Here is a 27,414-nt window from a genome sequence, read left to right on the forward strand (position 1 = left end):
CGTTACAATTGTTATAATGTTAATTCGTACATAGGGGTTTGATGAAACAAAGTAGTTGTACTTACGTGCCCTTGCTTAATTTGTGTTTTGATGATTTACCTTCTACAAAAAAATCTACTCATGTCTCGCACCTCCTGAAATGGCATCTCGTACCCCCCAGATAGGTGCGTGATGCACCCCAGGCTAAGAAGAAGAACCACCGCTCTATAACAACCTCTATACCACTTGCTGTTCTACCTGGCGATACCTAGAGGTCGCACGGACAAGCACGATGTATGCGTGCTGAACTTCTTTCGCACCGTACGCAGCCAACCGTGATATCCAGGCTCAACGCCTGCTTACCTTCCCAGGCGTGGTGATATCGGGGACATTCCGGGCTATGTGGCCACAGGCGATTGTTTCCCTGTCTTCTGAAAATCGTGTTACATACATATAAAAACAAACATGTTGTTTAAAACTTAAGGTGTAGGCGTTACCGCACAAATATTACTTACGCGATGTTATAGATTTTTTTAAATTGATTATACTAATGTTTACGTGGATAATCCCTTGAGACGTTTGCAACGGTGACGAGGGTATCACTGATTCACGAAGCCTCCTAGAAAGCATCGCACAGAAAACATCGCCGAGTCGAAACAAAGGGCACATCGCCTATAGCGGAGGACGCGCAGACATATCGATCACAATCATTCGTCATAATTATCATTGTCGTCTTCATCATAACGTGAGGACACAGGTGAAAAACTATCGAGCCAGCGAATCTAATTTCGTGGTGGTTCATCTTGGTCAACGGTGAGCACGAACATTCGTCGATTGCATCTCCATGCAAGACTGCGCACCAGAGATGGACATCGTGCGCTGAGGTCATGAGCGTTTGTTTGTTTGTCTAAGAGTACACGCCGTATATAAACACAGTGACGCTTTAGAACGTCAACACACGTTGTTGTGAAATATCGCGTCTATCTGCACGGGCACAACGCGAACATTGGGTGTACTGTGTATATGTTGTACAATATATCAATCAGGGGTTTAACCTCCAGTGCTCGCGGCCCACCACGATACACCCACTGTGCCCCCCCCCCCCAATATTTCCCGTTCAAATAAACAATAGGTCGTTGCACGCTGCATGAGCATGATGATTGGTACACACGTCCAACATAACGCGGCATCCATTCAATTTGCCGTCAAATGATGATACGACACGGACGTTGAAAAGTTTGGCCGATGTAGGTGGTGCCAAAGAGAGGATTGGCCCAGTTTGAGTTGCACAGAAACTCCGCCGATGAGTCCTAGTAAAGATGAACCCGGCACTCAATTGCTTTGTTTACCACGTAGGCTTTCGCGACCAATATCATCCATAATAGAGGTTTTTTTGGGGAGGTTAGATCGCGTAAATATGTAAATGTGTCGTTCAAACAAGTACTTGATGTTGTGGCTTGGCTCTCCAACACACCGGCGTGCTATACTAGTGACGAATTGGCACGTTCTGTTTACGTGACAACCCTTACTAGTTGGCTGTGCCGGGTGGTGGCGGGTTTGAACGACACATTTATATATTTACGCGATCTGACCTCCCTCAATGGAAGCTTGGCCCGATTGAGCTGAGGGTCAGAACGTGGCGCGGCTGTGTGCCGATGGCAGTGGCATCTGGAGGTGCCACGCCTGCCAGGAGGATTCCCGTTCGAGCCACGACTCTCCGGCCACGTTGATTGCGGGACGACGCAAAACCTGGAGGAGACGCAATCCAGAGCTTTGAGGAACATTGGGGAACCCGTTGGCTTCCGTATTTCTAATGTAGAAAGCGCTGTGCAGTCCACGCGTTTTGCATCGATGTATGTTGAACGTCTTTCTCGCCGCACGTAGCCAACCGTGCTAATCGGAGGTGCGGGGGGAAGGACAACAAACTAAACACGACAAAGCATGCCTGTGGGGAGCGGTAGTGTGCCGGTTCCGGGGCTCCCCTAGGTCGACTCAGCCTCAAATGAGTACCTGGTGCGATGTGTAACCACCGGCACTAGAGAGATAAAGGCGGCAGGGCGTGGTGTTGGCCACCCACCACCTCGCGTGCCGTGCCGGCCTTCATACGTGCTCGCTAACAGCACTTGCCCCTACAGTCTGTTAAGGCTAAATAGGGGATCTTTGTGTTTTTGTGTGTGTGTATGCGTGTATGTGTGTTTATGTATGTGTGTGTGTATGTGTGTGTATAGTGGGGAGCGGTAGTGTAGCGGTTAGCGCGCTGCGCTATGAATCTGGCGACCCGGGTTCGATTCCCGCTCACGGGTAACACCAGTGACGATTATCTGAACCGGTCCTGGGCCTCCCTTAGGTCGACTCAGCCTTAAATGAGTACCTGGTGCAGTGTGTAAACATCGCCACTGGGGAGACAAAGGCTGTCGGGCGTGGTGCTGGCCACCCACCCCCTCGTGTACCGTTCCGGCCTTCATAGGTGCTCGCTAACAGCACTTGCCCCTACAGTCTGTTAAGGCTATACGGGGAATCTTTTATCTTTGTGTGTATGTGTGTGTGTGTGTATGTGTGTGTATGTGTGTGTATGTGTGTGTATGTGTGTATGTGTGTGTATGTGTGTGTATGTGTGTGTATGTGTGTGTATGTGTGTGTATGTGTGTGTATGTGTGTGTATGTGTGTGTATGTGTGTGTATGTGTGTGTGGAAGCGTCAGCGTGGTGGTTAACACACTGCCCTACGAACCTGGCGAACTGAGTTCGATTCCTGCTCACGGTCAACATCGGTCGCGAAATCTCTGTACCGGTCATTGGGGTCACGCTCGGTTGATTCCGCCTTTAAAAATAAACTAGGACCCGGTTCGCTGTGTAAATATCAGAGACAAAGGCGTGCGTTACTTCGCAAGCTTGTTTGCCGTGTTGCGTTCTCGTCCGAATGGTCGGCAGGTCCACGCTCTAAATGCGTCCAGGTGCAGTTGATTCATAGTCGCAGTGCGAGCACGTGTAGTGCATGAGTCGAGGTCGTCGGGTGTCACGAGGGGGCACATCCAGGAGCGGGAGGGGGCGTCAAGGGGATGAAGGGGACCCTTTATAAACAAGGGGTCCCGCGTGCACCCCCCGAGAACTGCCCTGCAGGAGACCATTAACCTCCAGACTCGACCCTCCCGTCAAACCTTGGCCCGTGCACTAAACCCCCTCTGGCCGCACACACGGCCCGGCTGCTCTCACAGCCCCGAGTCCTGCTCAAGTCGAGAGCTCTGAGCCTCTCTGCAGGATGCCCCATTCAGTCGCCACGTGGGCATCACCTGGACTATTGCGCACGTGGAGCGGTGGCGCTGTGGTTAGCGCACTCCGCCATACACTGTAGCTAATATCGGTGGCGAGTGATATCTTAACCGGTCCTTGCAAAGGCTGTCACCCCCCCTGCCTTCGTTAAATTACCATTGACCAGCGTGGTGAAGTATGGCTGAACATGCCCCATGGCTGACACGGCGTGGGAGACATCTTTATCCAGCAGTGGATAATTATTATTAGGTTGTGTTGCACAAGTAACAATAAACTCACGCTCCGATTCAATGGTAGAAAATCCTTGTAGTTCTCTCTGGTTCATTGGAGAAGGCGGAGTAGCGATGCTCGTGGGGTTAGAGTTAAACCTTGACACAGAGGTGGCCCCTTTGTAAAAGAGCGCAAATGAGCGTTCAATTAAATAGGTGAGATTTTCATTAGGCGAGTGTGTCTGTGTGTGTGCTAATGAGAGTGTATACGCGCGCGCGCACGTGTGTGTGTATTAAATGATGTTTGCACCCATCAGGAACACAGTCGCATTAGTGAAGAACTGAACGCCGTCAGGTAATCGACAAGGGTTAATTGACGATGGTTGCTCGATGATAATTATGATTGATGAGGGTCATGATTTTCGATGGTTGTCAATGGTATTTTACAGTTATTTAACTGTACAGTGCTGTTAGCGAGCACCTGATAGCAGCCTAGCACACACACACACACCCCTACCTACCGCCTTTGTTTCTCCGTTACTGCCATTGCCACAATTCTGCAGCGGATGTTCGTTTTAGTCCGAGCCGACCTATACGAGGCCCAAGCCATACCAGCAATGTAAAGATCCTGATCCTTGGCAAAGTCTTTAAACCGACTGATGGGGGAACGTGCTGTCGGCGAGAATATGTATGGCAAGAACCACAGCGGTTCTGATAATTGCCCACCGCTCTCTAGCCAGTGAAGTAAGACCGAGTCGAGCCAGTGAGACTTCACGACAGATCCAGACACCGCGTGCCGCTATTGTCAGCACGGATTGAGAATCTAGCGGAGGGAAGGCGCGGTGACTACTGCGCCAGCAGACCCACCCACGCACACTGCCGGATGAAAGCGTCTCCTCTCCAGGGTTAGTAACGTGAATTGTTTGAACATACTTCACTAAGCTGGCCACTCTGGGTTGGCTTATAGGAGGCAACTGTAGATGTCTGCATCGTTTGCCACTGATATTGTACGTGGCTGGGAATCGAACCCAGGTGGCCGGTGTTGGTAACGCTGTGCGTTAACCACTGCTCCCTACCGCAAGTACCCGAATTCAGAGACACAGAGACTCACGCGCACTCAGAGACACAGAGGATCACGCGCACACAGAGACACAGAGACTCACGCGTACACAGAGACACAGAGAGACTCACGCGTACACAGAGACACAGAGACTCACGCGTACACAGAGACACAGAGAGACTCACGCGTACACAGAGACACAGAGACTCACGCGTACACAGAGACACAGAGACTCACGCGCACACAGAGACACAGAGAGACCCACGCGTGCATGCGGTGGGGGTGGATTGATGGAGAGGGGGGAGGTGGCGGTGTAGGGGCGCTGCGCTACGAACCCAGCGATCTTGGTTCGGTTCCCGCTCACGGTCAACGCCAGTGACGATTATCTGAACCGGTCCTGGACCTCTCCTAGGTCGACTCAGCCTCAAATGAGTACCTGGTGCTGTACGTAAATATCGTCACTGGGGAGACAAAGGCGGACGGGTGAGGCGCTGCCTATCCACCCCCTCGTCTGCCGTGCCGTACTTCATAGGTGCTCGCAAACATCGCTTGCCCCAACAGTCTGTTAAGGCTACACGGGGAATCTTTGTCTTTGATGGATTGTGGAGGGAGAAGGGAGGAGGAGGAGGAGGAGGCGGGGGATGAATGGTTAGCGGCGGCTGCTCGCCTCTTGCGCTCCACAAGCGGCGCAGTCGTGCTCAGACCGGCACGGAGGAGAGAGGCATTCCGTGCGCGCGTCTCGCGTTCTTCAGCACCATCACCATCCGCAAGCATCAGCCGGCCAGCCGGCGTTGTGTACACAGACATCGGCTGTTGCGCACAATGTAGCCCGGACGAATACAACGGTGTCTTCTCAACACAATAATAATAACTCTACGTTGTGTTGAATTCTCTCCGGCTACCTCCTCCGTATTACAGCGGCAGCGAGAGAGAGAGGGGGGGCAATACGTTGGATGGGGCAAACCGAATGCAGATAGGCTCTGCAATCGAGACGTACGCCTGCAACGAATAAGACACAGCGTGGGTCACGACACGATCACGCATCTCGCGCGCGCGGCGGGTGCATCGCAAGCCAGCCATGTCGGTGGGCGTGGAGGTGTCGCGCGAGAGGGTCGACGGGACACCGCAAGACGCGGCCGCGCCTCTGTCGCTGCCGCTGTCCGCTGCCGGAGCCGCCCCGCGACTCACCGCCATCCGACTCGAGTCTGCGCTCGCCGGAATCCGTCACCTCGAGAGTCTCAAGCGGCGCCAGGGGGCGCTGGTTCGTGCTGCCCTGCACGGCCCCTTCGCTGGGCAAGGGCACGGCCAGGGGCAAGTCCAGGGGGGGCAGGGTCGTCCAGACTCGCCCCCGTGCCCCCTGGGAGGGCGCGACTGGCTGTACGCGCTGCTCGTGGGACCGCACTTGGTGAGTTATCACCGAGCACTGAGTTGTGATTTTAGTGACGGTGGTGATGATGATGTCGCGGGGGAGCGGTGGCGCAGCGGTTAGCATCGCGCTGCGAACCTGTGCGACCCGAGTTGAGATTCGCGAACACGGCCAACTCATGCCGGTGGCGAGCGATGTCCGATACGGTGCTGGGCTTCGCCTCCAGCAGCCCGCGATGACCGGCGTGGTGATGTACGGCCTAAGCAACGCTCGTGACTGGCGGCGACGTGGAGAGACATTCATTCAGCAGTGGAGTGACAAAAGGCTGTGCACCCTACGTAACTAAACGCTACTGCTCCTTATTTAAAGCCGCACTGCGTCTCGAGGCTGCTCCTTAGGAGGGTCCTGCGCTTTCACGTTTGGCCAATTTCCTCCGATGAGAGAGTTGGCAATGTGGGAGGAAACCGGAGTTCCCGGAGAAACCCCACCGCGCACCGAGAGGATGCCACTCACAGCTCCGCACGGATGGATTGCGACCAAATTTGCTGTGCTGTCATTATCCTGGCCACCTGGCCGAGCACTACTGAGTTTGGAAGTTTCGCAGATCTCTCCGTCGATCCACTAACCCTTGCCTCAAAAGTGCCGGATTGCGAACTCACACGATGGGTGCTATCATAGATGTGTGTGTGTGCTGTGTGCTCGTGACTTTGCCTTCCTACATGGTCAGCCATTTCTCAATGCACTGCTGGACAAGGTCCTCCCCGCGCCGTTCGGGTCGTGCGGGTAGTTTGACCATACTTCACCGCGCTGGTTCCGCGTGCGTTGGTGAAGGCGGGGAGGGTTGACGGGGGGACACGGGCTACGTTGTGGGCAGTAGAGGGCATGGCGGTAAGATCCATTGTTGTACGGTAATGTGCATTGTTGTACTGCACTTCTATGCGACGGACACATCCCGTGCGATATGTACGGTGTTCATTTTATAGCCCTGAGCCAGTCAGTGCGCTGGTGGAAATGTCACGTTCCTATGTCATGCCCAACCACAGTTTGGTACCCGGTTTACCGACCACCTGTGCAGATTGTGTGAAGGCGTGGAAATGTCATTTGTTTTTTTATTGTTTTTGTTTCCTCCAACTAATTGACATATGTGTGACCACGTGGCCTGTGCGTCACTGACCTGCTCCCTCCCGACAAGCGAGGAGCTGTCGACTCTAACAAGCAAAAAACAATGCTCGCTTTAAAATAAATAAAAAATTCCATCTCCCTTTTGTTTGATTTCTTACGCCAGCTCGGCTAATCCGCAATCCTGAGAATTCGCGCGCGCGGGTGCGCGAGAGATGTACCGCCCAGTGCTTTGAGTTCATCCGGAACAGTCCGTGAAAGCTGTTCCCGAATTTAAAGACGCGACGTCCACCTCGCCTCGTGTTGTCCTCACGACGCCGCTGCGGTGGCGTGTGCGGTGGCGTGCTCATGGGATCACAGCAACACAGGGTACAATGTTGTAGGATTTATTATCGATGATCATTGCACCGTGCACTCTAGTGGTAGTGCCTTATGCCGCTAATGTATGCACGTTGCACTTATTTTCGCACCGCACGCATGCAAGCGTGATAATCGCGATGTGCGGGATAACCAGAACCCCAAGCTTGCCTAGCAGCAGCAGCCTTCAGGAACATACCGAGTGATATTTTAATCCGTGGTTAACTGTGTCGCATGCGTTACACACGCGGAGAGTTCTGTAGGTTCTGCAAGTTGCTGAGTCACGCTGGAACTAGTTTAGGGCTCCATCAGCAGAGAGACGGGGTGGAAACCTCGTGTGTTGTGCGGTGGTCGAACTTATTCCAGATGTTTAGTCGAGAAAGGCACAATTCAGAGGCGCAGAGAGCTCTCGGTTAGTATTTCCCACGTCGTCGTTCAGACTAACGCGGCTTGCCTCTGCTCGTGTTGAGTAAAGGTCCCCAGTATCGATTACAGGAGTCGTGCCCGCCTAACGCCATTCCATTGCAGTCTTACGGCGAGGCTTGTGTTGTATCGATCCTCTCTTGCGCGACAATTACAGATCGCATTATTTACTCGCAGCCGCGTGTCAGTCAATCCAGTCGACGAAGACCTCTCCCATCGCCGTGTGGATGATCATGTGTTGGTTGTTCGCCCACGCTCTGGGCTGTGTGGTTGGCGAAGGGGTCGGCCAGGTGAGACTGGTTTCGACATCACTCGCTCGCCACTGACGTGATAGCCGTGGCCGGGAGTTGAACTCATGGTGACCAGCATCATCGTGCAGTGTGCTAACCACCGTGACGCCGGCTCCACAGCCCACCGCAATAACAAATGCACGGTCACATTTGTACTGCCGAGCGGCAGTGTTACCACGGAGCGTGAATCACGCCTTGCCTTCCACAAGCAAGAGGGAAATCGTAACCCCAGACACACACAAAGAAGAGACGGACGCGTACATCAATCCGTTTAACGACGCCCTCTATTTTACGCATCACGAATTGTTTGTTTTTTTACACACGCGGGGAGCCGTTGCGGTACAATGGCTCAAATATTACATTTCCATCCCACCGCTGTCTTCCCACCACACAAGCAGCGAGGCGGACATCCTCTCTCTGCCATTAATGAGAGGAGAGAGAGAGAGACGCGCGCGCCGTTGTGTTCATTGTTTATAGAATTGCGAGCTGTGTACAAACCCCAGCGGACAGCCCTTTGATGGCTGTGGAGCGTTTGATATTCCGCATCCGCGATGCGAGAAATGCAAATGCTGCAATACCGGCTCTCAATAAACCACCAGTGTATCCGTCTGTGCTATCGTATGCCTCGTCTCGCGTATTCCTGTAAGGGTTGTTTTTTTATTGCCGCAGAAGTATCCACGTTGAGTAATGAAGGGAGTTGAGTTGAGCAGTGGAGCAGTGGTTCGCGCTCTGCGCTATGAACCCGGCGATTTTAACATCGAATCCCATTCATGGTAAAAATCAACGGTGAGTGGCATCTAAACCAGGTCCTCAGGTTGCCCTTCACCGACTCTCAATAACCAGTGTGCTGAAGTATGGTCAATCAACCCCAATGATCGACACATTCTGGGGAGGCCTTCTTACAGCATTGTATTGACAAAGGTCTGTAAAAATTTTAACGAAAGGGATGGAACGTGTCCGATTGGTACGTCGGCCGAGGAGATGGAGCACTCAAATCAATCAGTGTTCAGCTGAGACGTGACCTCCATCCAACAGTGGATTGATCATGGCCGATGATGATAATGCTGATGGAGCAAGGACAGCATGCAGGCGATTTATCGTGGCATTCGTAGTAACGCGCCGTTTTCTAATTCAGGAATAAGAGGCTGCGTCCCTGGATGCTGTTTTGAGCTTGAAAAAAACCCATCTCAATGCAATGCAAGGCTTGAATTAAAGGGCTCAGCCTAACCCTTTTGCAGACACTGTGTACGCGTACGCAGGCTCTGAATAGCACGCTGCAACAACCACAGGAATTATTATTTTTCGATGAATCATTTTTTTCTTCCGTTTGTGCTCAGCCAAGCTTGAACACTTATCCACACACAGCCCCAGTTCAGTTGCAGCGACTGTTATTTAAACGCAGCGCTTTCCATAAATGCTTTCACCAAAATACAAAACTCTCACGCTTCATGATGAAAACAAAAAAATGCCAGCGAAACACCGGCGACATCGCACGAGCCGTCGAAGCAAAGGCACACGGGCTCCTGGCTTGTGACGGCCTGATCGCATTGATCGCCCTGTGCCGAAACCTACATCGTTTGTCAAGTCGGAGGCAATATAGACCGCACCGCAACACATGGGGCCACACTGCAGCGCGCGCTCCACGAGCCACGCTTTTTTGCTCACAATGATGTATTCATGCAGTCGCGGGGGTGTTTTTTTACATGGGGAGCGGGGGTTGGAGCGGTGGCGCAGCGGTTAGCGCAGTGAACTATGATTGCCGCGAGCGACATCTGACACAGTTCCCGGGCTCCCCCTCCCCAACCCACCAACCCACCCCCTCCGTGCCCCCCACCTTCACCAACTTGCTCTGACCAGGATGATGAAGTATGTACAAACAGCCCCCCCCCGCACTTTCCATTACCTACACGCAGTGGAGATGCTTTAATTCAGCAGTGGATTTACAAACGGCTGGAAGGTATTGTTGATTGAAGGGCGGTGCATAAATATCCGCCAAAATATACTGCCGTGTATCCATACGGAAAAATGAGGAGCAAGTGCTGTCAGGAAGCACCTATGTGTACACGTGGCCTTATTTTTTAGTTAATTAATACTCCCATGGACGACCAAATTGAGCAGCAAATTATTCATTATTATTCACAGTATTCGGATGAATCATAATAAGACTAGACTGGCTAAACAGAAAGTAAGATAGTGTACCCTTCCAAAGACACAGGCTGCCACAGCAAGTGCTATCAGCGGAGACATATGAAGGCTGGCACATATAAATACAAAGATCCCCCGTATAGCCCAAACAGACTGTTGGGGCAAGTGGTGTTAGCGAGCAACAATGAAGGCCGACACGGCACACGAGGGGGTGGGTGGCCAGCACCACGCCCACATACACACACCAAACCAGTACACATATCATTTTTCATTGTTGACACCGAGACAATGGGTGGAAGCAATCCAGGGAGATGAGAACAAAGCCCCAGGTGAGATGTTGGGTGGCGCGTGAAGGCAATTGTCACTGGGTCCTGCATGAAGGTGTCTTCCTGCTGGAGGCGCTGGTTAAGAGCCGTGGGCTTTCATCTCCGTCCTCCTGGGAAGAGCTATATTTACTCCGCAGTGCCCTTCCCCGCGGAAGCGGCGGCACAGATAAACCATAATCTCCCAAAGCAAGGCATTCTCAAGCCCTGTAGGGGGGGGAGGGGGAGGGGGGGGAGGGGTGTCTCTTGGTGCGTCTCTTCCCCCGCTCCGTACTCACAACGGTAGGGCGGCGCTGACGATGTGCAGAGGCACCCACACACCCACCCACACACCCACCCACACACCCACACACCCACACACACACCCACACACCCACCCACACACCCACCCACACACCCACCCACACACCCACACACACACCCACACACACACCCACACACCCACCCACACACCCACCCACACACCCACACCCACACACACACCCACACACACACCCACACACCCACCCACACACCCACACCCACACACACACCCACACACCCACACACACACACTCACTCACACACCACACACCCACACCCACACACACACACACCCACCCACACACCCACCCACACCCCCACACACACCCACACACACACACACACCCACACACCCACACACACACTCACTCACACACCCACATCACCCACACACCCACCCACACACCCACACACCCACCCACACACCCACACACCCACACACCCACACACCCACACACCCACCCACACACCCACCCACACACCCACACACCCACACACCCACCCACCCACACACCCACCCACACACCCACACACCCACACACCCACCCACCCACACACCCACCCACCCACCCACACACCCACCCACACACCCACCCACACACCCACACACCCACACACCCACCCACCCACACACCCACACACCCACACACCCACCCACCCACCCACACACACACCCACCCACACACCCACCCACCCACCCACACACCCACCCACCCACACACCCACCCACCCACACACCCACCCAAATATTTCAGAGCTGCCAAATCGTTGCCACTTCAATGCAAAGTCGAGCAGCGGTGCAGCGGTTAGCACGCAGAGTTCGATTGTCAGATGCGGTTTAGATTCCCAGATGTGGTAAGAGCATTGGAAAATTACCTGCATATCACAATTTGGTGCCACAGCCCACCCCTCTACCCTTTTTCACGAACCCAGTGTGGTGAGGTATTGCTAAAAAACAACAACAACAACAACAACCCATGATCAACGCGGCACGGGGATGCTTTCACCCATCGGTAGATAGAGATTGGGTGTAAATAATTAATTTAATTTCACAAAGTAACACATTTTGTAAACCAAAATTCATCGCACGTAAAATATAATAAAAAAAAACATTGTATCATATTTAATAGGTTATAAAATAAAATTGACATAAATTGTTAGTTGCGATTAATTTTTAATTTTACGCTCATGACATACATACATCATCATCTGTCACTTCCGTCAGCTCATTAGCGAGGAAGGAGCCGAATTATTTTTTTGTATTTTGATAAGGGTCCTCCTGTATTTCCCTCGACATTTAGAAACACGCGTTTAGACTATTGGGCTGCTCTCCATTTTCCACATGATAAGCCAACTGCGTTGAGCCATCATTTATGGCCAGGTCGCTTCTGAAAAAGAGTTGTTACATAGCTCAGTTGTTACTACCGGGTGAAATTGTTGTTTTAGTTAACTTCATTCGCAGTTCTCTATCTTCATGCAATGCCAGCGCTTCTCTCAATCTCAATGTCAGTTTCTTCTCTACAACTTTTTCCACTGCACATGCCCAGCTGGTTTTGTTTTTAATCGTTTCCCCGACTATGATATATACACAACCATCCAAAAATATCTGGGAGGGGAAGGGGAGGGGCAGCGCTGGTCTTGAGTGAGAGACTGACCAAGGGAGGGCTCTTTGTAAGTGGGATGAGTAATCGGCACAACTCTAATAGGAATTGGATTGATTGAGCATCTACATGTGAGCGCATCCCAAGTCGCTCGTGAGTGAGGGATTACCAAAATATAGTTGGCCCTCTGTAGATATTCTAGACAATGTTAGGAAGCCACTGGAGCGATGCACTTTTAAATCTAGATTGAAAACTCATTTCTTTAGAACACCTTTCGGCTTTTAAGTTTGCTGTCCTTCCCACCCGCACGTCTGATTGGCACGGTTGGCTACGTACGGTGTGAAGTACGTTCAACATACACACATTCAAGGGTAGTTTGAGAAACATTGTTACTCTAATTTAAGCAAATGCTACCGAGATGCATTGTATGGTAATGCTACATTTTAAATCAAGGACCGCACCAAGCCAAGCCACCGTCATTCTTCAGTCTTGCGAATCAATAATCTATTTATCTCCGACGTTAAAACGATTTATCTCTATCATCTGTTTATCTCCACGGTGGTCGCCCTCTTGTGTGGACATCACACCATAACTAGTTATGGTGCCGCGGTGGCGAGATGGTAACTACCTCGCCTGTTATGCAGAAGTACGTGGGTTCAATCTCGACCCTGATGCCTGCTGCATATTTGTAGTTTGCTTGTCTCTTTCTCCCCGTGGTCGCGTGGATTTTTCTCTGGGACCTCCGGTTTTTTCCTCCACATTTCGAATCAACATCACGCGTTTACAGTATTTGGCCGCAATACATTTCCACGTGATAAGCCACTTCGTCGAGCTATCATTTGTGGCCAGATCGATTCTAAAAAAAAGATCTGTATAGCTCAATGGGCCGACCTGGTAAAAATAAAAAATAAACTGTTTTCGTTTATTAGTTTTGACAACCGGCCGCTGTGTCTTCTCGTGAGTCACCTCTTTCCGTTCCGCAGGCCTTCGTCAATCCGCTGCTGGATGAAGGCCTCCCAAAGTCGCGTCGATCATCGGGAATGTTTGATCATGCTTCACCGTGCTGTGTTTACGTGTCAGGGTTCTCCTCTAAATCGTCAATCATTTAGTTCCCCGTGCCAATTCTCGTTCACAATTTACGCGCTGATCGTGGGGTTAATGGGACTGTAATTATCCAATCGGGGTTTGTTTCCTTTTTTTGAATAGAAGAAGGAAGCGAGGCGTCATTCCGACATTGAGATATTTCCATTCCGTGGAAAGATCCAACAGCTGGCCCCACTTCTTTGATGGTGTTCCCGGTTATTTCCTTTGATCTGGGAGCGTTCTACATTTTTCATGCTGTGAATGCAGTGGCTTCGAGTGTGACACCCATAACCTCCTAATGGTCGTTCTGAAATATCATTCATTTACTGGTATATGTGCATTGTTTGTTTTCATGGCTAGCGATCAGTGTTACCTTCCTCCACTACTTTAATCTCTATCACGACCGCTTCAATTGACACTTGCCACACCGACCTTAGCCACGGTCAAGGACTCAAACCCAGGTTCGGCACGTGTTTCAAGTTGAGAATTGCACGTGCTTTCACTCTGTGCTGCTCATGCACGTGTGCGTGCATGAGTGGATGGCTGGGCGTGTGGCGCTGTATGCGTGTGACGCGTGTCGTGCCACCCCTTCCCAGATGCACGCTGGCAGCACTTTGCCACCCCTGACGGTCTGCGTGGGCTACACGGGGGGGGGGGGGGGGAGTGGAGGCCTTTGCCCGTGTCTTATTATTTTCGTATCTTTGTATCTTCGTATCTTTGTGACGCGCGGCTGCAGGCGAGGCAGCACGACCCCGCGTGCGGCACGGCGGGCTCCGTGCAGCTGCTGGAGCAGCGCTTCTGCGAGCTCGGCCTTCGGGGGGAGGGCGGCCCCCCCGCCGCCGCCGGCTCGGCGACCCCCCCAGCTCATCCGGGCGGCGGCGGCGGCGACACCGACGGCGGGGAAAGCCCCACGGCGAGCGGAGGACCAGCTAAGATCTCGAGCCCCGATGGGGTCTCGGCGGAAAGTGACAGCAGAGCGAGCTCCGGTACGCGGGAAGGGGGGGGGGGAGGCGGTACGGGGGAGGGGTACGCGGAGGGGGTGGGGGGTACGGGGGTGGGGGTACGGGGGTGGGGGGTACGCGGGGGGGTCCCTGTCGCGCAAAGAGCGCGCGCTGTGAGGACGCGTGGACGTCTCGCGAGCGAGCGCGCACCTAATGCGGGTTGACGTGCGCGAATGTCTCTGTGACTTCGGGTTGGTTATCCCGCGTGTGCGTCCCGCGTGTGCGTCCCGCGTGTGCGTCCCGCGTGTGCGTCCCGCGTGTGCGTCCCGCGTGTGCGTCCCGCGTGTGCGTCCCGCGTGTGCGTCCCGCGTGTGCGTCCCGCGTGTGCGTCCCGCGTGTGCGTCCCGCGCGATGTACCGGCGTGTTTCTGCACGGCCTGGGCGACTCGCTTCTTCGCTTCCTCGAATCGATTTCAAAAGCGATTGGAGAATAACGCGCGGTGACAACCCGAAAGGGCATCGGAGAGAACGTCAACAACCGAGCCAGTAAGAGATCTATGCATTTAAACCGACGTGGATATTGTTACGACCCTGTTGGTGAGAATGATACAGCGTCGTAAGAGATGGCACCAGCTTGGAGATGTCTTCATGCAACAGTGGATTGTTCATGGCTGATGATCATGATAATGATGAAAGTGTCAAATTGAGTTTGTTTCAATTTTGTAAAGTGTCCTGAAATGCGATGGCATGCTGTATGAATTTCAGCTGCTGCTGTAATGTTGTCCATGGTGGCGAGATGTTAACCACCTCGCCTGGTATACATGAAGTCACAGGTTCCATCCAGACATTGACGCCCGTATATTTGGAGGTTGCATGTCTTTCTCGCTGTGGTCGTGTAGATTTTTCTCTGGGTCCTTCGGTTTTCCCCCCTCACATTTAGAAACCACGTGTGTTTAGAGCATTTCACTGCGATACGTTTCCACGTGATAAACCACTTCGTTTAGCTATCATGTGTGGCCAGGTCGCGTTTGAAAAAGAGTTGTATAGGTCAGTGGGCCTTACCTGGTAAAAAAAATATTTTGTGTTTAGCTTATTAAAATGTGGCTGCATTTCAAGGCGCTGGACAAATCAGGATAATCATGTTCATCTGGAGAGTTTTGCCGAACGGAGATGTATATTTTAGTTCATTGTCGGAAATGATGACCATAATTCTGTCGCCCCGAGGGGAAATGGAAGCGACCTTCGGGGAGATGTGCGCATGCTTCGTAGAGACGGGGCAGTCAGTGGCAAAACACAATACAAGAGCAAAATCCTTGAACCTGAATTTGTACAGAGAGAGGAGAGAGGGGGTTTCAGTGGCGCGGACAGCCAACAGAAGTTAATTCCAGACCGGTGAAGCATCAGCAGCTGCAGCAGAGAAATATCAACCTCCCACACAGTGATGGCTATAGCCTTGGCGGGTGCTGTGACAGAAAGCCACGGTTGCTAGAGCAGAGAGTGCGCGGGGGGGAGTTGAGTGAGAGGAGATGAGAGAGGGAGGCAACGGGCAGGTCCGTGGAGGATTTCTGAAACCGCTGTGGGTGACATCGCAGCTGCAGGGAGCTTTGGATCGGGAGCGCGGTCCCTTGTTTGACGTCTGCGAGCACGAAGTCTGAAAATCGGCAAAAAAAAAAGAAATCTAATTTGCGGCATTGACAGAGAGTCGCGTAATTGAGGTCGTCTGTGTAATTCGTTGGTTCTTTAAGCTGCGTACGAGCGGGATTGTCCTTGTTAACTCGTGAGCGAGCAGCTGCTAAACCCGTCATCCAATTTGCATGCAGATGGACACAAACGGCGAGCATCGTTGTTGTTGTTGTTGTTCTTGTTGTTGTTGCGAAGAGGTGCGCTGATGGGCGTTTCCCCTCGAATCTGAAATACGTCAAGATATTGCAGAAAGTGTACGTGGACCTCACACTGGATGGTTAATATATCCATACGGTGTATATATGGGCAAGCGACGGGGAGTTTTCTGCTTGTTGCAAAGAAAATATAGATTTTTTTCAAAACCGTGCTTACAAGCGTGTTACATACACACATTAGTCTTATCGGATTAGCAAGCTGGAAAGTTCAGGGCTAATAACAATCTCCAATACACGGAGAATGTTCATCACAGCCTCACGTATGTTCCACGCTATCGTTCTGAGAAAATAAGAGGAGAAAAGGAGGATAAATCACCTTGGATTAACTAATATACATGCAAGGCAGGTCAGTATAACATCAAAACGAAAGTGAGTTAACGCCCAATGTAAAATTAATTGTAGAATAGATCACACTCTACGTTATTGAGGTGTTTTGATTTGCCACGATATCAGAGTTGCGATTTGATTTAAGAATCAGTTATTTTGTTCACGTTGTTGTGAGTGTAGTGAGTATTGGTGGCTGCAGGGACGATGTGAACCTATTACATACAACCGATATGGAAATAAAAAGAATACCACATTGGTTCCTAAGCACGCTATTCGATGCATTACCCTGGACTTTCACGAATGAATATATTAATTTTAAAACCCGCAATTTTGCTAATTAATTATGTATGAACGCTTTAGCATGTCTAATCAAGTTACAAATATATATTTATCTATTATTCAAACCAATATAAATTACAGCGTCCAGGGTCTCATATTTCGCCCATCGTCAAATCTTCCTGAATGTGATTGACATCGTCAGATCTCAAAAGCCTCGCAGGGGTTGAGCCTGGTTAGCAATTGGATGGGAATTTGTCCACCTATTGCTGCATATTGGCATATGTTATGAGATAACAGCACTAGCTTCACAAATCCATCTGTGCGGAGATATGAGTGTTATCCCATGGGTATCATCAGGGTCATTCGGTATCCTCCCTCACGCCGCACAATTAACATCGTTAAATGGAAAAAAAGGTCCCAATGCAGTGCTCACCAGAAAAAAAAGTCCTTGGGACACAATTAAGCTTTCGAGTGGAAAGAATGAACGTATTACTGCAAGCATCATATTATTACGTGTGCTGGAGTAGTGACGGGGTCCTTTTGACGCTGAACCCAACCCACAGTGGCCAGCGTGCTGAAGCATGACCAAGCAAACCTTCACGACCGACACGGCATGGGGAGGCCTCCTCATCCACCAATGGATTTGCGCAGGGCCGCGGACTATTATTTAATTGCTATTATTAACTCCTGCGCTCCCGGCGTACCGCGTTCCTCCAAATTCCACGTAACCGCAGGAGGCAGCTGCCAGCTTTATTGGGCAAGCGATCGTGATGAAGGACACGGCTGTTTGTGGGTCACGGCGTGACCCCGCACCCTTCACGATGAGCAACGAGGAGAACTCGAATCTGCGCCGGGTTGAATCTCCCGAGACCTGATTTCCCAACGTCTCCGTGTACCTGACGTACATGGGCGATCCGTGCCTGATTGGACCAGATGTTTCGCCCCCTCTAGCTAAAGTGACCTTGAGAGGTGCAGTGAGAAGGGAGAGGTCTGTGTGCCGTGATGAACACTTGAAAGCGGGTGTCTGGAGTGGAAGGGGGTGACGTGCGTTTGGCAGAGTTATCGCGTGCGTAAACCACGGCTTCTGGACCGCTGCTTTCTCTGTGCTGAATTTAAACATTGTTGGGGTTTTGTTGTGGTTGCCGCGGGCACACACTATGTGTGTGTGTTTGTGTGTTTATTAATTGTGAATGCGGCTGCTTGCGTGTTCGTTATATATTTTGCCTGTTACAGAGGCGTGACTAATAAAAATCAGAATGGCTTCAGCACATTTTCTGACGTGAACAATAAATCAAATTCCAACTCATTTAGAACCAGGCGAGACGTTGGGGGTTGGAGCACCTCACAGCCCTGCGAAACCAGCGATCTGAGTTGGGTTCTCAGCCGCAGTCTACATCGGTGGTTGACATCCAAACTGGAGCGAGGCCGCCTCTCCCACACCGTTCACGAACCCGCCATTGACCAGGGCGGTGAAGTATGGTCAATCAACCTCCATGACTGGCAGAGGGTGGAGATGCCTTCATCCAGCAGTGGACTGAGAGACACCTGTAAATTTATATTTTATTATTCTGATGAAACCTCATACAATGTAGTCTGTTCGCCTGTGACGTGGTAACTGCATCCATGAAAAACACCGCGTTATGGAAGAATTGCCTTATAATAACCATTGGTTCATAATTTAATAAAAACGTGAAAATTAGTGAAAAATGCATGTTAACGTGTTATTCGCTAAGCCACTTATTTAAATCAGCAAAGCCGCACCCCACCTTGTGTGAGGCTGTCGTACAACCAACTATTCCGGCTCGAGCGATGCACTTCTGTTCACTCAGTCGCGTTATATCCAATTCGCATTCGCGATAAAAAAAAGACGCGTTCCCTTCTACATTCATCGCGTGATACCCAATTCGCGTGATGAAAACACGCGCTATAGCAGAAGTGACTGTATCTGTGGCATGTGGACATTTTATAACCACATTGTTTTTGTTTAAAGCTTCGTGTCCTTAAGCTGCACGTGTTCGAGTGAGGGTGCCGGCCTTCGTAGGTGCAGCTCGCGAAGACGACTTGCCCCTATGAACGTCTCGTTAAGGCTACACGGGGGATCTTCGCCTTTGATGCGTTCATGGGGGGCGCGTTGGTTAATTGCGTTACGACCCCAGCCGCGGCCAACATTCGTGCGGATTATCTCAATCGGTCCTCTCCCCCCTATGTCACCGTATCGTCATGCGTGAGATCCTGTTGCGGTGTTTTAACAGCAGCACTGCGGAGGCGAATGTGAGCCGGCGTGGGGTTGGTCACAACTCGTGGTGCCGCGTCGGCCTCCTCACCACGTGTCCGCTCACGCCACGTGCCCCAACAGTCTATCGAACACTCACTGGAGGTGGTCGCCTTTGCTTGCTTTGTTCTAACTGCGCGGCATCGGAGCACAAACGCCGGGAGGCGGTGACGTCATCACGCAGATGAACGGCGTGACGTCACCGCCACGCTGCAGCCAGCAAGCCAGCAAAACGTGTTTCTTCATTTACAAATAGCGTGCTGCGTCTTGGGAAGTTGTGGCACAATGATTGTTACATCACATCGCACCACGAACCCTGCGACCCCCCTTCAACACCCATGGCAACTGGAATCTCAAGACCCGTTGAGAGACGCTCGCGAACATGCAGCCTTTGCCCTCTAGAGTCGATTCAGTCCTGTGCCGGATTATCCCAATAGCACAAGTAGCTGCTACTACATATGTAGTAGCTATTACACATGTAGCAGCTACATATGTAGCTGATGCATATGTAGTAGCTACGGGCCCCGCACTTTCAAGGGCCCCGCGCTAAGTGCTTTAAAGCTATAAATTCCGGTTCAGTGATTCTGCACTTGCTCTATCACTATAGTACCATACCTCCTTCAACTTTTATGAACGACTGGGTGATTAAGGTTAGCGATTTGTCGCATTATCTGGCTGTATAGCAAATTAAACAATACAATTACTTTACTATGCAAGTTAAAAAAATTGTGTTTGAATATTTCTATATATTTTTTATATTTAGGGTCCCTTTATAAAATATGCTACAGGCCCCGCACGAGCTTAATTCAGGCACTGATTCAGTCTCGATGGGAAAAGCAACGCGTGCGTGCCATGGGTAAATGTGCGCGTGAGAAAGTGTGTGTGTGTGTTTCAGCATTTAATTCCAGCTGTGCCAACTCAACACCCCGCGACACGCGCGTCAATTGGTCACGTAACCCAAACAAACACAGAACGCCACGGACTTTGCATGTTGACCCCTGACCCATATCCACAGTCAACACTTTATTCCGCGCGAGGGATTTGGTCCCCGGCGCCGTAAACTTTTGAGTGAAAACCCCGGCCCGGGTCTGGAGCAGGGGCCGATCGGCTCTTGTACCTTGCGTGAAGACACGGATTTGGGTGTTTGCGATCGAGGCGTTTGTAATCATTCAAATAGTGGTTGTTTTTTTTCATCTTTCCATGGCTCGTCAAGGAATGAGACCCTTACGGTTTGTGAAAAAGTTCCATGAAAGGTGACCCGCGAGCACACAGACGCACGCACACACACAAAAGCAAAGATCCCCCGTATAGCATAAACAGACTGTCGGGGCAAGTGCTGTTAGCGAGTACCTATAAAGGCTGACATGCACACGAGGGGGTGGGTGGCCAGCACCACGCCCGGCCGCCTTTGTCTCCCCAGTGGCAAAGTTTACACACCGCACCAGGTTATAATTTGAGGCTGCGTCGACCTAGGGGGCGCCCAAGACCGGTTCAAATAATCGTAACTGGTGTTGGCCGTGAGCTGGAGTCGAACTCAGTGTCGCCAGATTTGTTGCGCAGCGCACTAACCACTACACTACCGCTCCCCACACACACGCGATCACCACCTACTTTTGGGAGTGACTTGTGGCCATTCAGGGAATGGAGTCTAAACCCCAACGTCTTACCTTGTACTCATGTACGAGGGAGGCTTCTAAAGTAACACCACGAGAATTACCACAAAGGTGAGGTAGAGGGAGTATAGGAATTGGGAGTAGTCGGGAGAGGGGCAAGGCAAGGGCTGACTCTGCATTCACCTGATCTTGTCTTCACGTGGAATCAGGCGTCTGCAAAGCATAGCAATGAACAACGTCTAAAAAACTGGCTTAGAGGTGGTTGGATGACTTACAAGTCAGATCACTAAGCTGACACCGCTGTGGGCCTGGATTCAAATACAGGTTCCTGCGTTCGAATCCAGGTTCTATTTGCCCGTGTGTACACTGCCTTGTGTGTTTAGTTTGTTGTCCTTCACCCGCACCGCCGATGAGCACGGTTGGCTACGTACGGTGCGAAAGAAGTTCAAAATAATACATAAATCAAGTTTTCAGTGAGTAGCCAGTTGATCACCAAAACAAACCCATCAAATACAATTCGGTTATTCCCTTAATGTGGTGTACTGCAGCTCTGTGAATTCAACATCTTGGTTTGATTGCGATACGACGATCAGTCTTTGCAGCGCATTTCAAACACGTGTCCTTCGTTGTGAGTGTATGTCAATGAAGGGACATCAGAAGAAGGTCTGTGACATGACCTTCCATGGGGTTTTCACTGACACAGGATGGTGCACTTAGATCTGCTAAAGACACCGGTTGAAGCTTCTTCATCTCACGATGAAGCCTCTCGAGATGCCCTCTCTCGGGGCTCTCCCGTGGGCATGAAGGAGGCCTTCTCCTCCACGCTGGTCAGACGTACAGGTCCTTCCGCCAGCACTGGTTACGGCGCCATAGTGGTGGGATGTTAACCAGAGGTGGGACAAAGTCATTGTTATGCAAGTCCAAGTCGAGTCTGAAGTCATCAAATTCATGACTCGAGTCTGACTCGAGTCCAGGTCACATGACTCGAGTCCACACCTCTGATGTTAACTACCTCGCCCGGAATGCAGGAGGTCGTGGGTTCGATCCCGATCCTGACGCCTGTGTATTATACATGTATTTTTGGAGTTTGCACGTTCTCCCCGTGGTCGTGTGGATTTTTCTCGGGGTCCTCCGGTTTTCCCCTCCACATTTAGAATCTATAAATTTGCACACAATGAGCTATCATTTGTGCCCAAGTCGCTTCTGAAAAAAAAAAGCTGTGTAGTTCAGTGGGCCCTACCTGGTTAAATACAATAAATAGTTAAATAGTTAAAAAAAATTGCAGGGCTGTACCTGTACAGTTCACCTATTATTTTACTTACAAATCATTTACATACAAATTTCGCTGTATAAAGATAACAAAGGAGCAGGCTTAACAAGGCAAGGTGTGCACATGTGTGCCCGTATGATTGTGGTCACATTTTGCCAGGGGAATTTTCTTTTCCAATACCGGGTATTTTTAGTCACAGGTGCACTTGATTAAAATTAATTATCCCCCCCGCTGAAACTCCATATGCCCTAATCCACAGATCAGTGTAATGGCCCAGTTACCGTGACCATGCACTTGAGCAAAATCAGATTTCATGCTGTCTGCGAGAGTGGCTGACAATCAGTGGGCACTTTCGCACTTGTAGAAATCAACGGCATTGACAATACCGGGTTGTGTTGTACATGTGTACATGGGCAGCCCTTTTGTCCATTCACTGCTGGAAAAGGCTCCTTCACGCATTGCAGGCCATGGCGGGGGGGGGGGGGGGTTATTTGACCGTACCGTGGTTAGTGGAGATTGGTTTATGGCGGGTAACATAGACGTGATATCATAGTACAATACAACAATGGATTTTGCTGCACTGCACAACAGCCACAAAGCAAACTGTGGCAACACATGTGTGTGTGTGTGGATTAAAAATATCAGTTTAATAATAACAGCGGGAGGTAAATGAGGTTGCGGACCTTTATTCTCACAGTACGCGTGGGATATTTAGGTTTTTTGTTCCAACAGTGGATTATGCAGATATGTGTGTGAAACTCCCAAACTTGCTGAGCTTGAAATGGTAGTACAAGACAGCAAAGTGGATTCTTGACTCCTCCCTGTATGGAACCTTGCATGTTGTCTCCTTGTGTGTGTATGTGCTTGTTTTTTTCCAGTGGTTATGACACTCCACTATGAACCCGGCCACCCAAGTTCGATTTCCGCTCACGGCCAACACCAGTGACGATTATTTGAACCGGTCCTGAGTCTCCCCTGGGCCAACTCAGCCTCAAATGAGGACCTGTGCCGTGCCGGCCTTCATTGGCGCTCGCCAATAACACTTTCCCCAATAGTCTATGAGGTCTATACGGGGGATCTTTGTCTTTGTGGTGCTGGCCACCCAACCTCATGCCCCGTGCTGGCCTTCATAGGTGCTTGCTAACGACACTTGCTCAAAAGCCTATTAAGGCTATAAGGCGGATCTTTGCTTTCCCAATACTCTGGTTTCCTCTACCATGCAAAACAACGTCTTGTAAAAGAGTCTTTAGACTCAGTGAGGCTCTCCTGGATATTAAAGGGCTTTTTTCCCTAACGATGCTGTTAATAGAGCACTAATAGCAGAGGGAGCGAGTGCTGTTCGCTGGTGGAGATATTGGTTTCACTGCCGGGAAATGTCAGCAGAGGATGTTGGTAAAAATACCCAGTGAACACAGTTAGTGAAGGTCTGTTCCTGCACTAAGTTGGGGATTCTTGTTAATTCCCAATCTAAAGATGAGTTTCTCCTTTAACTTTTAGTGGGAGAATTAGTCAATGGAGTTGGATAATGTTCGTTATTTATCCAGGATAGCCTCACTGAGTTTCAAGTCTTCTTTTCCAGAAGGGTCCTGCACTGGAATGTTTGGTCAATTTCATCGCGATAAGTTTGGTTCGTTTTGTGTCGAAGGCATCTGGGACACCCGGAGAAATCCCGCGTACACAAGCGGGCAACACTCGAAGCTTTCACGGATAACTTCGATAATCCATGGTGGCGAGAGGGGCGGCACGATGGCGAGACGTTAATTTACATTGCCTGGTATACAAGAGGTCATGGGTTCGATCCCGATCCTGACGCCTGTATATTTGGAGTTCGCATGTTCTCCCCGTGGCCGTGTGGATTTTTCTTGGGGTCCTCCGGTGTTTCCCCTCCACGTTTAGAAAGTTGCGTTTGGAGTATTTGGCTGTTATACATGTCCACGTGATAAGCCACTTCGTTGAGCTATCATTTGTGGCCAGGTCGCTTCTGAAAAAAGAGCTACATAGCTCAGTGGGCCTTACCTTGTGGTAATTTTTTTACAAAAAATGTAACGTAATTTTAATCCGTCACTTTGCTACCATTTCATCTGGCAACCTCGCTGCCCTTGCCTCAAGCACCTGCTCATTCCCAGGCAGCCTCCCGCCCTAGTAAACTATTCACCGGCCTCAACCCTGCTTAGCTTGGGATATCTGATGAGATCGGTCGAGTTCGTGGTGATATAATCATAGGCGACTAAAGTAAAATGACATGGTCATCTCAGAAAAGCTATTGAATAATAACTAGAATAATTATATATTTTATGCAATGCATACAGGGTGCAGATAGGGTTGTTATATTTATTTGAACAAATCGCATAGAGCGATTCAATTTATTGTAACCTATGTTCAAACTGACTTAATTAACACTGATGCACGCATGAATGCTCTTTTTTAAAATACATTTAGAACTTAAATCCGTTCAAAAGTGTAATCGTTGAACATTAATCAACTATGTTTCGTTCAAATTTATTTAGGCTTTTTTGTTGAGCCTTATAAACGGATTTGAGGTGACCACACAGGAAGAAAAAAAATGCTAAATCATAATCATGACAGGTAAAATATGAACATCAAGAATAAACAATTAATCTGTTTTAATGCCAGCGCTAAAATAAAGGAAATAACTTTTGAGCCACCCTCTATGATTTCTTGCATTTCTGGTCCATCTGTCATTGCACAAGCCTCCTCAGCTGGACTGGCATGCTGAGATGATTAGTCAATCGGGCACAGTGGGAGCGTCAATAATTGGACGTTTTGAAATATTCAAACTTTGTGGATTCAAATGTTTTTTTTAAATCCACACAGCTTCCTTGCATTAAGCAGAATTCATTAACCTTTTCAGAAAGTGGGGCTAATTGGAGTTAACCGGGAATCAATTTTGAAGCTAGCGGGTGCTAAGATTGTGCATTATACGCGACATATAAACTGAGACAGGGCTAATTGATTTGGATAAGTACATGCAGTTCCGCACACGTGTGCACGCAAGGCGTATGTGTGCAGTGTATTACAATGTCTGTGCTAGGAGAGCTGTGGTTGTTAGTAATTTAGCTTAGTTGCATTGAGAGCACAAGTGCTCTAACCACCGCGCCACCACTCACCACTTAAAAACAGCACGTGACCTCAGCATTTGAAACCGCGTGGCTACCCAGTGTACGCAAGAATTATGTAATTTCATGACCTTTAATTATTCCTCCACCCAGTCTGGCAGACCGAGGGTTCGGTCCACTCCACTGACCATTTCGTTTCATCCCCACCATGTCGAAGCACCACTCTGCAGGCCACAACGCTTCTCTCTTCACTTCGTCAAACTCGCACCGCTTCACGTTAGAATCCCCCAACATCATCGTCCCTTTTCCCCAAGTTCTCATAATAATCTTTCTCCATTCAGGAACGGGTTTTTCCCGTTTGCAAGCCGGTGCAGCGTACATCTTGTGCCGCAAAGGGACAGCTGCTACTGGGGGTCCTCTAGGCTAGACTGCAGCATGACATTGGGATGGTTGTGATGAGATGTGATTGTAAGGCTCTTTTAGCTGCTGGGGCATTTAAGTGCCCTATAAATGCAAACCCTTGTGCTTAAATCTTATATCCACAACCGTGCTGTTTGTTGCCGGCTGCTTGGCTGCCTCTAGGCTCGTGCTCAGCAGCCATCATTTAAAATATAAACAACGGCAGCCAGGGTCGTAATCCACAATGAGCGGCCGTTTTAATAGCGTCCGCCTCTGTCCTCCGCAGGGTTTTACGAGCTGAGCGACGCGGGAACGGGCTCGCTCTCCACCTCCTGCAACTCGGTGTTCAGCGACCTCGTGCCCAGCCCGTGCCTGGGGTCCGCCCGGGGTCTGCCAAGCCTGGGTCCGTCCCGGGGGTCGCCCGCCCAGGGGTCCCCGTGCCCGAGCCAAACGATCACGGAGCTGCAGGCGGCGGCGTCAGAACGGCGGCCGCTGTCTACAGGTAAGCGGTGCCCCGCGGCGCGTTGCAACTAAGCTCGGCAGAAAACGAACCGCGCGACACATCTGAGTGATTGATGGCGCCCGAAATGTGAAATTCCAAGCCGTACGTGTGATTTGTACCCTCCTCCACGTGCAATGGGATTGCTCTTTTAGGTGACCTGAAGAGGCTGGCAGAAGAAGACGTGAACGGTACCTCCACTGCCCCAGACGGGAAGGTCAGACGCTCAGCTTCGGAGCACGGCTCCGTTCCAGCGCCGCCGCCGCCGCTATCGCCCCCCCGGCTCACCGTCCTGGACTCGGCCGAGCCGGGGGCGCCCTCTGCCCACCCAGCAATGACGCCCGACACCCGGAGCCACGTCCACGGCACCTCGGAGGACACCACCGAGCGACTCGACGGATTCATCCGGGACCTGATCGAGCGCCGGGGCGACGGGCGCCGCTTCAAGTCTCCCGGCAAAGCTCGTCCGATATCGACGACCGCGTCCATCAACGGCGCTGACCGCCACCTCCGGCACGGCAAAGCGCAGCAGTCCGGCGCGTCAAGCGTGCGTGGCGATGCCGCTCTGCCCATTACGAAGCAGCAGCAGCAGCCGACGGCGCAGGAGGCGACGCGCACCGCCCCGTGCGACAACGGCGCGGGCGACGATCGGCGACCGGGCGGCAGTGGCGCAGCCGAGGCAGTCGAAGGCTCGCTCAAGGAACCGAGGGCTCACGTCGCAGATACGATGAAGGTCGGCTGCCTGGCCGCTCCCTTGCCACCACTGCCGCCGCCGCCGCCTCCCGTGATGATGGCGATCCCCGAAGAGCAGCAGCCCCCGAAGGCGGAAAAGATTGTCAAGTTCGCCAAGACGAGCCGCTGCAGGGAGCCTAGCGGGAGGGCCGAGCTGCACGTGAACTCTGAACCCAGGACGGACGAGGGAAAGGGAGGCAGGCAGGCGCCCGCCAAGCGCTGCCGTTTCAGCGAGGACGTGGAGATCATCCGTGACTGCCGGCGGGCAGAGGGCGACAGCGGCGGTCGGCGGCGACGGTGGCGGGCGGCAAGGCGTGCCGCTCGCAGTCGGACAACAGCATCGTGGGGCGGCATGGGCGCAGGACGCAGCCGGCGGGAGAAGCGTCCGGTAGGAGGAAGGACGTCGCGGCCGCGGCGTCCGGAGCGATGGCCGCGGCCGCTGCAGCTGCCACGACCACTGCGCCGCCCTTGACGGGGACTCCGCAGGTTCAGCAGCGGCAGCGGAGGCTGAGCTCGCACAGGCGCTGGCGGTCGACGGTCGAAATCTGCCAGGGGGCGGCGGAGAGGGGCCTCGGTCTGCC

General features: G+C 51.3%; 1 protein-coding gene across 1 annotated transcript; it reads left to right on the plus strand.

The window, feature by feature from the left end:
* Positions 1 to 5,218: 5,218 nt before the first annotated feature.
* LOC133352628 (dapper homolog 2-like) lies at positions 5,219 to 27,414 on the plus strand. Its single transcript, XM_061568384.1, has 4 exons — positions 5,219 to 5,922; positions 14,264 to 14,513; positions 25,889 to 26,104; positions 26,257 to 27,414. The coding sequence occupies exons 1-4, from the start codon at positions 5,596 to 5,598 to the stop codon at positions 27,303 to 27,305; spliced, it is 1,842 nt and encodes a 613-aa protein (XP_061424368.1). The 5' UTR covers positions 5,219 to 5,595; the 3' UTR covers positions 27,306 to 27,414.

This window comes from Lethenteron reissneri, chromosome 41 (genome assembly GCF_015708825.2).
Source record: "Lethenteron reissneri isolate LAM-NWPU_2019-01 chromosome 41, ASM1570882v1, whole genome shotgun sequence".
Lineage (NCBI taxonomy): Eukaryota > Metazoa > Chordata > Hyperoartia > Petromyzontiformes > Petromyzontidae > Lethenteron > Lethenteron reissneri.